The sequence below is a fragment of the Osmerus mordax genome, chromosome 4, assembly GCF_038355195.1.
Source record: "Osmerus mordax isolate fOsmMor3 chromosome 4, fOsmMor3.pri, whole genome shotgun sequence".
In the NCBI taxonomy this organism is placed as follows: domain Eukaryota; kingdom Metazoa; phylum Chordata; class Actinopteri; order Osmeriformes; family Osmeridae; genus Osmerus; species Osmerus mordax.
Genome location: NC_090053.1, coordinates 17,883,354 through 17,895,431, shown reverse-complemented (window position 1 = coordinate 17,895,431; position 12,078 = coordinate 17,883,354). Strand labels below are relative to the sequence as shown.

The window sequence follows — 12,078 nt, the reverse complement described above, 5'->3', positions numbered from 1 at the left end:
AATGTAATCAGACGCTTCAGACAAGCATGGAAACTGGACTTATTGCTTTAATAGATCTGGGAAATAGAATAGGTTGGAGGGACAGAAGGACGGAGAGATACACAAAAGAAAAGGAAAGCAGGAAAATTGGGGGGAGGGAGAGAGGGGCAAAGAGGGAGGGTAGTAAATAAGGATAGGAGGAAGGAGAGATGAATGAAAGGAAGGCCAGAATATAAAAAAGTTAAGAAAAACTGCAAACCTACACATTCACAGCGACTCTTTCTCTCAACCTGAAACAGCATCTGTGTTCCAGGCCTCACTTGGGTCTGTCAGTAACAGCTGACTAGCCTCAGGCAGAACCATCACCAGAGACCAAGAACACCCCTCCACCAGCCACAGCACAGAACAGGGGACAGCAACAGGGGTCTGGGAAAGGGGATAGTGGAGGGACAGGAGACAGCAACTGGGGTAGGGGACTGGGGACTTGGACGGGGGATAGGGGAGGGATAAGAGACAGAGGAGAGACGGGAGACAGACAGGGGACTGGGATAAGGGACAGGTTCCCACATGGCACACCACGGTCGCTCAGATAGTCACAAAGTGTTAGGTGTCATGTCAGAAACAATAGTTCCTGTGAGCCGGCAGTCAACATGGTGACACATCCACACACACTCTGCAGGCACCCACACTCTTTCCTTGTTATGAATGAGAACGATGTATGCATGGGCAGGTGCTGGAGGCTCTGCCCTTGAGGACTGAGGAAGGTGTGTGTGCGTGTGTGTGAGGATGGAGTCGGTCTCTAGAGAGAGAGTTAGTTAGTCCATTAGGAACCTCATGAGAGGGGAGGGGGTAGGAGGGGTTGAAAGTGTGAAGGGAAGGAGAGGACAGGAGGAGGAGAGGAGGTCTGTGTGTACAGCAGTACATCACTTCCCCTTTCATTTAAGACAAAAATAATGTGTGGGACATTCCTTCAGCTGAGAACTGAAATTTTAATGGAGATACAAGAGCTGTTAAGCAGCCCCTTCAGCTAAGAAGTTCTCCACTCACTACTGCAAGACCTGGCATGACACATAACGTTAACATGTATGTTTGATGTAAAGCCTCACACAGTTGAACACGGGATGTGTAATATGATACGAGATGGTGGGAGGCACTGGCTCCTACAGACTGTGAAGTGATCTCCTCAGTTTCCTCCTACACACACACACACACACACACACACACACTCGCATACACACACACCAACAAATTCACACACACACTCCCATACACACACACCAACAAATGCACCCACACACACACTTGCATACACACACACCAACAAATTCACACACACACTCGCACACAAACACACCAAGAAATACCCACCCCCCACACACACACACACACACACACACACACACACCTCTGTCCACAGCTTTCTTTTGCTGGCTTCATAAACCCATCACTCCAGGTTTAGTAATGTAATATGCCATCCAGCAGATAGAGAACCGAGGCAGCCCCATGTGGGGCTCTGCCAAGGCCTCCGGTGCTAAATTTACCCCCTGGCTCCGGTCTGGGCCTTGGCACGCTCCCAGACCCCCACACTACATCATCACTCTGACCTCCACAGCGACCAGTCCTGAGTGGAGCCGCACTCAACAGTCCCAGCAGCACTCAGTCACACCGAACACAACCGCGTCCTCTACATGAGCTCCAGCTTGCTACCGCTGGACCTACAAAGTGTAGCAGAGGTGGTTTGTGTCTACACTCTTGTAGGGAGATCAGACTGCCTGTAAGCCTCCTGCCTAGCTTTGGGAGGGGGTGACAGTGGTTTGAATCCCAGATAACAAATGTGGTATTTCTAAACATGCCTGTTCTTAATACGATTTTTTTACCAAGAAGACGCTTTAATTGGAAATACCTGAACCGTTTTTTTTTTTTTGGTTTTGAAAGCTAGACAAAATAGAACAGAGAAACAAATGCACCTAAAAAAAGGTATTGATATTCAGTTGTGACATGTACATGAATTTCTCCTTGCACAGCTCAACATTTTTATAATTATCATTTTACAGGTGCCATAAGGGAAATTCCAATCTGGCAAAACGTCTGCAATCAAGGGCACAGTGAGATTCCAGACGATTCAAATGGCCTTGGTCAGACAGGGGGCACAGCAGATCCCCATACTTTCCTGTGTGGTTTAGATTTTGGGGCACGGAGTGCAAATTAGCCAGGGAGCCCAGAATCACTAGCGGCGCCCCTGTGTGCAATATGTAAGCTTGACAAGTACTGTATACGAATATTGCTTACCTTTGATATGCTGATTGACCACGTTCTCAAGTCGGTCCAGTCTCTCAATAATCTTCAGAGTTTCTCCTTTGCTGTCATCTTGAAACTTTCTCTCCGGCTCCAACTCGGGGACTTTGGGGTTTACATTAGATATATAATTGGTGATCCAGCCGACATAGAGCAGACAAACGATGTTAGTCATGCCGCTTAGAATCACGCATGTTGACACCAAAGTTTTGGTTCTCCTTGTATAAACCATCGCGACATCCCTCCATACGGTCCCGAGCGTGCACAGCCGCACAACCGCAGTTATATTTCTACAAAAACTCAAATATTAAACGACTTCTCCAATGTCGTTATTGCATCGAAGTTACTGCTTGCGCTTTCCAAATGAGGGACAGAGGCAGAAGCTTTAGACATAGCGCTCGTGCTCTTATGCTGTAGTCTATCAAGCTGCCTCCTAGCGCACCGGCTGAAATCTGCCGCTACAATGTAATCAAAGAGACGCGCAATGAAATCTTCTGGAAAGCAATACTCGTGCATTCCCGAGCGTCACAGAATCCAATCGGAGCGAAGGAGGCGTGCTCTCGCGGTAAAAAGAAAAAAAGAAAAGAAAAAAAAGCGCTGCTATTTAATCTTGGGCAAATCCGATTTAAAGTGTCGCTTTAACGCCTTTACGTTTGCATTCTATTTCATGCAACCAATCACTTGCAAGTGCACGCGTGTGTACAGTATGTGCCTGCATGTGTCGCAGACTGTTTGTGTTGTGTGTCTGAAGGAGAGAGAGGGGAAAGGGATATAGATTTGAAGACAGTAGATTCATAACTTTACACATTGATTAGTAACAGACAGTCCTGCAATAGGCAGGACTGTAAACCTTGAGGGTTTAGGTTGGTTGAGGGGCAGTTCTATGGGCATATGTGAAGCCCTCTGTGACATGCTTGCGTGTAAAAAGGGCTATACAAATAAATTTGATTTGATTTGATTTGAATAGGCAAATTGGCTAGAAAGAAGGATTTACGTTTTTGGGATTATCTGAAACAACGATCTTTGGTCAATAGGAAATGCTCAAAGGGGACGTTCCTGTTCTGACAGGTGTGTCACAGCATCACAGGCAGCTGAAATCGAACCTGTCGCTCAAACAACCCAAGCTCGGCTGATGGGAACGTGGGGCACTGCTATAACTCCTGCTGAAATAACTTCAGAGCTCAACACCACCAACAGATGTATTCCACAGATAGAACCTCCGAGCGGCGGCTTTGATCTTTGTCTTTCATCCAATGCCTCACTCATTCTACTCTCACACCTCGGTGACTGCCCGCACCAAGCCGTGAAACCCCGCGCTTTAAAGAGCGCACGAGAGGACGCAGCAGGACAATTAAATATGCATGAGCTCTGAAATATTAAGCATTGAGACTATGGGGCTTTCAAAGACGCCGGTTTTAAATCAATACTAACTTTCGTTGGGTCTCTGTGGAAAAGAGTTATGACTAATAAGACGTTTGGAAACAAAGCTCTAAATTGAATATTGCATAGGCCTATAGGAGGGCCATGATGGCATTTTTCGGGGAACACAAAAACGAGTTAGGTATCCGTACAGGACGCCGCAGCAGAATGAAAGCGATGCAGCAAAGTCATCCAGACATCACAAGCTGATTGTTTAATTTTTATTGGAAGGAGCCTGTGTGACGATTAAGAGGGAAAACTGATTCAGAGGGAAAAGAATGCTTCCGTAATTGAAGTTTTTTCGAAATGTGTTCCCAGAAGGAAAAGAGTGGATCTGGTGTCATGGACAGGGTGTAGTCTAATGCCAGAGTCTCTTGTGAGAGTTGGAAGTCCTTAGATATATTTTATCTGTTGATTACGGTATGCTGCTAGGCTTCTGTGAATGCAGAAACCTTTCACTGAAATCCAACTGTCCTGCATCCATTGAACAACCCTTTTATCTTGGCTGGTGATGATGATAGTATTTACTTATTCATTTGGACCTCCGGTATAGACATTAATCACAACATGAGGCCTTCATGCAGGCAGAGGATTAGAAGAGAGCAATATTTCATGTTCCAGCGGGCAAAGCTTACTGTATATGGATCATGATGGACAGTGTTAACAGTGTTGGACTGGGTTTTAGCAAACCAATAGGCCTACAGTAAAGCTTTTTATCTTACCACAAATAATTTGAATTCTGTCCTTAACAGACCCATGAAATTAAAGTGTTTTTCTTTATTTAAGTATTCTGGCCTGGTTTCAATCAGTCTCTGCCCCACTGTGCAGAAACTAATTTTGGTCCAGCATGATCTCCTTAAATATACTCTATCAGTTACACTTTTATAGTAAAGTTCCCTGCAACTTTAGTCGGGAACTTTGTTTGGCCTGTTTCCGCAGTCAAACACATAAAATCTGGTTGGTTCAGAGATCTGTCTGAGTTGTGATGAAATGGATAGCCCTCATCAGTATTTTAGCTGACTGGAACAGTGAGCCCAGACTGTAGAGCTCGTTTCCACTCAAATACATTAAATCATTATTGAAACGACTGTGCTGCAGAGGAGAGGCTAGGGATTTACTCCTCTACTCCCACAGCCTCCTGCAGAGAGGAGAGGCCAGGGACTTACTCCTCTTCTCCCACAGCCTCCTTCAACTGAGACACAACGGAGGTGGGAAAGAGGTTTTATTTGTTTCTTCCTTCTTTCTATCCTTTCTTTCTTCCTTTGTCCCCTCATTCCTTCCTTCCTACCCTTTTTTCCTTCCTTCCTTCCTTCCTTCCTCCCTTCCTGCCTTCCTTCCTGCCTTCCTGCCTTCCTTCCTTCCATACAGACTTCCTCTCTCTCTCTTTCCACGCCTCCTCGTTCCCTCATTCCAATTACTCCATCTCTCCCTCTCCTTTTGCCTACGCTCTTTCCTCCAATTATAGCAGGATGCCAGTATTCACACTGAGGGGCTTATGTTCCAGAATCCATTAAAGCAGGAAGTCCAGTTTCCACGCTTGTCTGAAGCGTCTGATTACATTGTCATCGGGTGAGAAAGACACGTCAGTGCTGCCGCTGGTCCAGGAAGGACTGGAGGAGAGACTCTCTGCTCTCCTCAGAGACCCACCCAGGATCAGGTTTTAAATTCAAATCAGTAGAACAACGTGTCCTCAAGCTGACCACAAAGCGGTCACCCTGGAAATCCTCCTTCAATTCTAACCACATGATTTTCTTTTTGGACCTAATATTTCCATCAGATTAATATTGGCCAAAAGAATTGAGTAGACACACCATGGTTGCTGTTGTCAAAAGCACAATTTCCATCAGAGAAACTGAGTTCGAATTCATGTAAATGAAAGAACAATCTGTGGCCAACAAATTTTGACATTTGTGTCTCAGTAATTATTTGTAAAAGGCCATGCGACCACGCTACACAATGAAAATGTCAGTAAATTGTCCTGGACATAGGTGTCAGATGTTTTATAATAGCAGTTTATCCTGTGTTTTCACCTACAGCATGATACAGACTCTCAGAACATCACATGAGTTATCAGCAGAACACACAAATATATTTGTTTTTCTATCCTAGTGGGTCCCATTTAAAATCATCTCTAACCACTAACCACTATGGTCCGGTTTCCCAGACATGGATTTAGCCTAGTCCCAGACTAAAAACGTATTCAATGGAGATCTTTATTGACATTTCTCTTACTTTAGGACTAGGCTTAATCCATGTTGTGGAAACTGGGCCTATAACCCTAACCTTAACCCTTCATGTAATTCTAACTCTAACATTCATTCTAACCCTAAAACCCATGAAAAAAGCATTTGACGTTTTGGGCCCAAGGAAAAGGACCCCACAACCTCAAGTTTTTCAGACTTCTATACTTGTGAGGACATTTGGAACAAGAGCGTGCGCACACACACACATTATACTGTATACCTGATTAATCTGACCTGATGAGTCTGGGGCTCTGTAGAGTGGTGGGTCTGTCTCTCTCTCTCTCTCTCTTTCACACACACACACACACACACACACACACACACACACACACACACACACAAACACACTTCAGAAAGATTCATCAGCTCACTGCAGTCTTTCAGCACTGCTCAGTTTTGGAGGTTAGTCGACTCATCACATAGATACAAAGACAATGAGCTAAATACATCTTCACACTAAGTTGGATGCACTTATTTAATCAGCCTGCCAGGGTGAGTCATATTATTCTGGCACTCTGTTAAGCTCAATAAAGCCAAAACCATAAAAAGAAATGTGAAAAATAGTGTGTGTTTGTGGGAGTGGGGCAGTGGGGGAGTTAGAGGGTCAGTGCAGGGTCAGTGAGAGAGAAATGTATGGTTGCCCGGGGTAATATTTTTAGAGGCTGTGCCATTATAAAGAGACTTCATGTACACACACACACCTCACACACACAACATTCTTGTTCATTTACATACACACAGCCCAGAGAAACACAGAGCCATAATTATGTTGTATTTTTTTTTCCTGTATTCTGGGCTGAATGCTGTAATTAGTGCCAATAGGATGTAACTCTGATTAATTAGAAACAGACAAAACCCAAGTGAAGAGGCAAGAGCTGGGTGAAGAAGAGAGGAGAGAGGGGGGATAGCATGGGGATAGATACAATGAAGAAAGAAAGGTGGGAAAAGAAAGACAGAAAGACAGAAAGAAAGAAAGAAAGAAAGAAAGAAAGAAAAAGAAGAACAACAGAAAGTCTCCCACACACCCCTTCCTTTCCCAAACATGCACTTTATTAATGGTCTCCACCGTTTCCCCTCTGGAAGCCAATTAACTGGTGTTGCACATAGTTCCTCACATCACATATCACCTCGAGGCCCTTCGAACCCAGGGCGGAACATTCTTTCTTTCTACTTGTTATCTTCAGTCTAAATGCTAAGCTTCTCCTCTAGACTACATTCAGCGCACTTAAAGTCTGTTGTCCCGTATCTACTACCTCCATTTCTCAGGTGGGACCACAGAACACACAGGGAAGGACTGAATTGACAAAATACAGAGGCGGAGGCGGATTATCTACTGTGGAAAAATAACATTTTTAACATCAATCAATCAATCAATCAATCAATCAATCAATCAATCAAACGTCTGGAGTTCTTTGCTTCGTATGTGACGAGCGACAACACCCGCAATGACAGATCCCCCCGGCCCTGATCTGTCCTGTCTGCGGATGGGGACAGTTGAGCTGCGCCGTGGCGCGCGTCGTGCGTGCGGGTCCGACGAGTGTGTGTAAGACACTCACAGGGTGAAACAAAATTAGGTTAAAAGATGTTAGAAGCAACGCTCGCTTCTCGCTGACAGGAAACGGTTAGACAACACAGATCAGAGGGGTAGAAGAGCGCTTTGAAGCCGTCCGCCTCAAATGGTTCGCAAACGAAGCTGTAATTACAGCTGAATGGGATCGCGGAGAATAAGAATAGGGTGCTGCTGTATTTCTGTTGACTAGCGGAGATGCAGCTTTCAAAGCCAGCGCTGAGTGTCTGTTTGGTGTGTCGCAGGGGTGTCGTTAGACCCTTGTTACTGGGGCACGTGCCCCAGTATAAATCTGCTGTTCCCTAGTCAAATCTAAAGTTTGTGTTTTAACAATTTACTTTTAGTCCGTGCATTAATTTAGATTTATAATCCCGGAAAAAAATAAACGCAGTATCCCAATCAACGCTTGTAAAATTAAAGCAGTTTAACCGAAAACACAAACCAATGCAGCAGAATTCCATGTTAGCTCACTCTTCTGAGCTTGACAAATAGCCACTGCAGCACGCACACAGAAGTCCAGGTGTCGGACTCGGCACACAAGTCACAGTTTAGGTAGGCTAAGAAAACATTACAAAACGAAAGAAAGTTTTTAAATGATAGGCCTACCGATCATCTTATTTAGACTAAAATATAAAAACAATATTACATGGAGCTAAAAAAAACAGTATTTGTGCTCAAATGAATGCAAAAAAAGTGTGGGCGCTCGCATTACCTATTGATGTCCCTGCCAAAGCTGATATCAAACTTGCGTCCCTGAACTTTTGTATAGTGGGTTAAGCAAGGGGAGTTTCTATAGCGTAGTAGTGCATTGTGCGCAGCAAGCTTGGAAGAATAAAAAGGGATATAAATAGGGGCCTGTGCCCTAGTGGAGCTTTATGTCTAACAACGTCCCTGGTGTGTCGTGTTTCTCAAGAATTCTTTAATGGCTGCTCCATCAGGAAGATCATCAAGTCAAATACGAACGTTTCATCTTCAAAGAAACCAAATCAATATTTTGTTTCCAGTTGGAGAGAGAGGCCCAGACATCGTGTTGGCTTCAGACAGCAGTCTGGGACAAAGAGAGGTAAACAACCACCTGCAGGTCCACACATAAAACGGTTTGGACAGAGATGAACAAAACACAAAAGACTGAGTATCGTTCTGCTGTTAGCGGAACATTTCGTATTCCCTCAGGACAAAAATGGATTTGAGCTGAATCGACACCAAAACCACCACACACCTCCAAACCTTCAACATGATCGCTCCTTCGTTTCATGTATTTTACCCGGAGTCCTTCCTAATCGCATCACGTACGCCCACCAAGAGTTATTAAATCACGTAGTATCAACTCTTTCTGTCAATGTTTCTCTGGTTCTTCTCTCTTTGTGTGTGCACGTGTGTTTGATGTGTGTCTTTGTGTGTGCGCAGTGTGTGTGTGTGTTGTGTGCATGTGTGCCTAGGTGTATGTGGTATGCGTGTTCATGATGGTAGTGTTGTAGTCCTGGCTGGGTTAGTGTGTGTGTCTGTGTATATGGTGTTTGTGTGTGTCTGTGTGTTCATGATGGTAGTGATGTAGTCCTGGCTGGGTTAGTGTGTGTGTGTCTGTGTATATGGTGTGTGTGTGTCTGTGTGTTCATGATGGTAGTGATGTAGTCCTGGCTGGGTTAGTGTGTGTGTGTCTGTGTATATGGTGTGTGTGTGTCTGTGTGTTCATGACGGTAGTGATGTAGTCCTGGCTGGGTTTGGAATAGTGTGAGTGGTGTGTGTCTATGGTGTGTGTGTCTATGTGTGTTAATGATGGTAGTGATGTAGTCCTTCCTGGGTTCGGGTTAGTGTGTGTTACTGTGTGTGTGTGTCTGTGTGTATGGTGTTGTCTGTGTGTGTTCATGATGGTAGTGATGTAGGCCTGGCTGGGTTACGGTTAGTGTTTGTGTGTCTGTGTGTATGGTGTTGTCTGTGTGTGTTCATGATGGTAGTGATGTAGTCCTGGCTGGGTTAGGGTTAGTGTGTGTATGTGTATGGTGTGTTTGTCTGTGTGTGTTCATGATGGTAGTGATGTAGTCCTGGCTGGGTTAGGGTTAGTGTGTGTATGTGTATGGTGTGTTTGTCTGTGTGTGTTCATGATGGTAGTGATGTAGTCCTGGCTGGGTTAGGGTTAGTGTGTGTATGTGTATGGTGTGTTTGTCTGTGTGTGTTCATGATGGTAGTGATGTAGTCCTGGCTGGGTTAGGGTTACTGTGTGTATGTGTATGGTGTGTTTGTCTGTGTGTGTTCATGATGGTAGTGATGTAGTCCTGGCTGGGTTAGGGTTAGTGTGTGTATGTGTATGGTGTGCTTGTCTGTGTGTGTTCATGATGGTAGTGATGTAGTCCTGGCTGGGTTAGGGTTAGTGTGTGTATGTGTATGGTGTGCTTGTCTGTGTGTGTTCATGATGGTAGTGATGTAGTCCTGCCGAGGGGGAGATCCAGGGCTCACAGAGCTAGTTCTGTGACGATGACCCAGGAACACCAGACCCAGTCAGACAGGTAGACACAGCTGTGGGCCACTGCTGATTTCAAACAGAAGAAATGTAAAGGAATTATGCAGCTTCTGATATATGTGCCCAAAGTCACCTTGGCTATAGACAATGTTTAACTCCAGAAACACACAAGCTCCGTGTGCACACACACAATGTCTCTCTCTCTCTCTCTCTCTCTGTCTCTCTCTCTCTCTCTCTCTCTCACACACACACACACACCCACACCCACACCCACACCCACACACACACACACCCACACACAAACACTCATCCAGGTATAGTTATTATCGGCCCAGCAGCGTGAAAAGCCATGAGTGACTCTGAGGCCAGATATTTCCATCTCTTTTATCAGCGTCACAGGGCCTGTCTTTTAGGGAGGCAGGGAGGTAATTAGAGAAGCCAGAGAGATGGATGACACGTCAATCAAACAACAATAGGTTCACCTATCAAGTACCCAACCAAAGAGGTGACACGTCTATTTACTGGTATGATCCATCTCAGCAGGGAGGGGAGGTTTGCCACCTGGGATCTCAGGCTGCTGCTGTTTCTGATCATACAAAGAGATGGGAATGGAGTGTTGCACATGAAAGGATACAACCAACACCCTTGAATCAAGTGTGGAATGTGTGTCATTTCAGACACGTGACATCACCCCGATGATCCAGCTATGCAACCAGTGCTATCAAGCATCTTAAAGGTTTGCCTGTGTGTGTGTGTGTGTGTGTGTGTGTGTGTGTGTGTGGATACAGGTACAGTATATATATATAGATATAGAAGGATATAGATAGATCCAGTAGATATTGTGAGAGAGTGAGAGAGAGAAAGGGGGAGAGAAAGGGAGATATACTTAGATAGATGGAAATAGAGAGAAAGAGCGATGGAAATAGACAGAGAGAAAGAGCGATAGAGAGAGACCCTAAGCTTAGACCCTAAGCTTACAAAGACTGGCGTGATTGTGGTGACTGCCAGAGCTCCAGTGGATCTGGTTAGCAGCAGAGCCAATACAACCAAGGGCCCCTGCGTCTGAGACTGAGACAAGATGACAGTGTGTGAGAAGGAGCACCCTCCAGAGGACACAGCATGAAGGATCCCCTCGCTAGCGAGGACAGACCCCTGGCTTTAAGTGACATGTTCATTCTTGGGCTGTCACTCTTTGTAACTATCAATTCACTGTAAGAATCATATATATGGCGATGATGTTACTCAAACTCAGTGTCTCAGTGGCAGCCAAGACTTGGGATGGAGGGAGAGATGGGGGGGACAACTGGTTGTTTGGTCAGGAAGTGACAGGGTCTGTCTTTTGTTGAAGTGTCGAAGGTGACGTGCAACAGTACTACAGTTCACAATGATGAAAGCTGCACGAAAGAAAACAAGTTGAATTGTTAAAGGCAGGGTAGGTAATGTTTTTGAGAAGCCCTTTTTGTCATATTTACTGAAATGAACTTCACATTTTGATAGCAATCAATAAATCAGGCAGCACTTTAATGTGTTTTGTCGGAGTGGCTTTGAAGGGAGGCGGTGAGATATTTTGGGTTGGATACTTTCAAACTCAAGCCAAAATTGCTAGTTTCGCAAATGTCCCTACCCTGCCTTTAAATGTCATCTTCAAAAAATAACGACATTACCAATGCTTGGGTATGGGTTTAGCTGATATAGTGTATGATTGTGAATCAAGAGGTGACAGGTTTGATCCCCCCTCGTATAAACTCTGAATGAAAGAGTCTGCGACATGAATAATTATTACCTGCCTGGCTCGATGTTGGAGATGGTGTGGGCTTGGGCTCATCTACCTCCGAACCTCACCTGACAAACACCTGGCACAATCGCGGACTACCAAATGCCTGGATGACATCCAGCACTGGATGAGCAACAACTCCCTACAGCTAAATGGCAGCAAGTCAGAAGCCATTCTTATTGGCACCCCCCATCAAACAAAAAAGGTCGGTATCACCAACATCACCATAAATGGTGATGTTGACACACACAGACTGAGATGTTGAGATTGTTGTTGTGATTATCTATATCTTGTTAAAGCACCTTGAGACCTCTTTGTATTTTAAAGTGTGCTATACAAATAA

At 44.9% G+C, this 12,078-nt stretch overlaps 1 protein-coding gene across 1 annotated transcript in view; it reads right to left on the bottom strand.

Annotated features, from left to right (window-relative positions):
- LOC136942615 (polypeptide N-acetylgalactosaminyltransferase 18-like) overlaps positions 1-2,509 on the bottom strand; it is a 34,690-nt gene extending 32,181 nt beyond the window's left edge. Inside the window, exon 1 of the mRNA XM_067235609.1 lies at positions 2,269-2,509. Within this exon, the coding sequence (XP_067091710.1) occupies positions 2,269-2,506 (238 nt within the window). The 5' untranslated portion in view covers positions 2,507-2,509. The remainder of the gene's footprint in view (positions 1-2,268) is intronic.
- Positions 2,510-12,078: the final 9,569 nt, after the last annotated feature.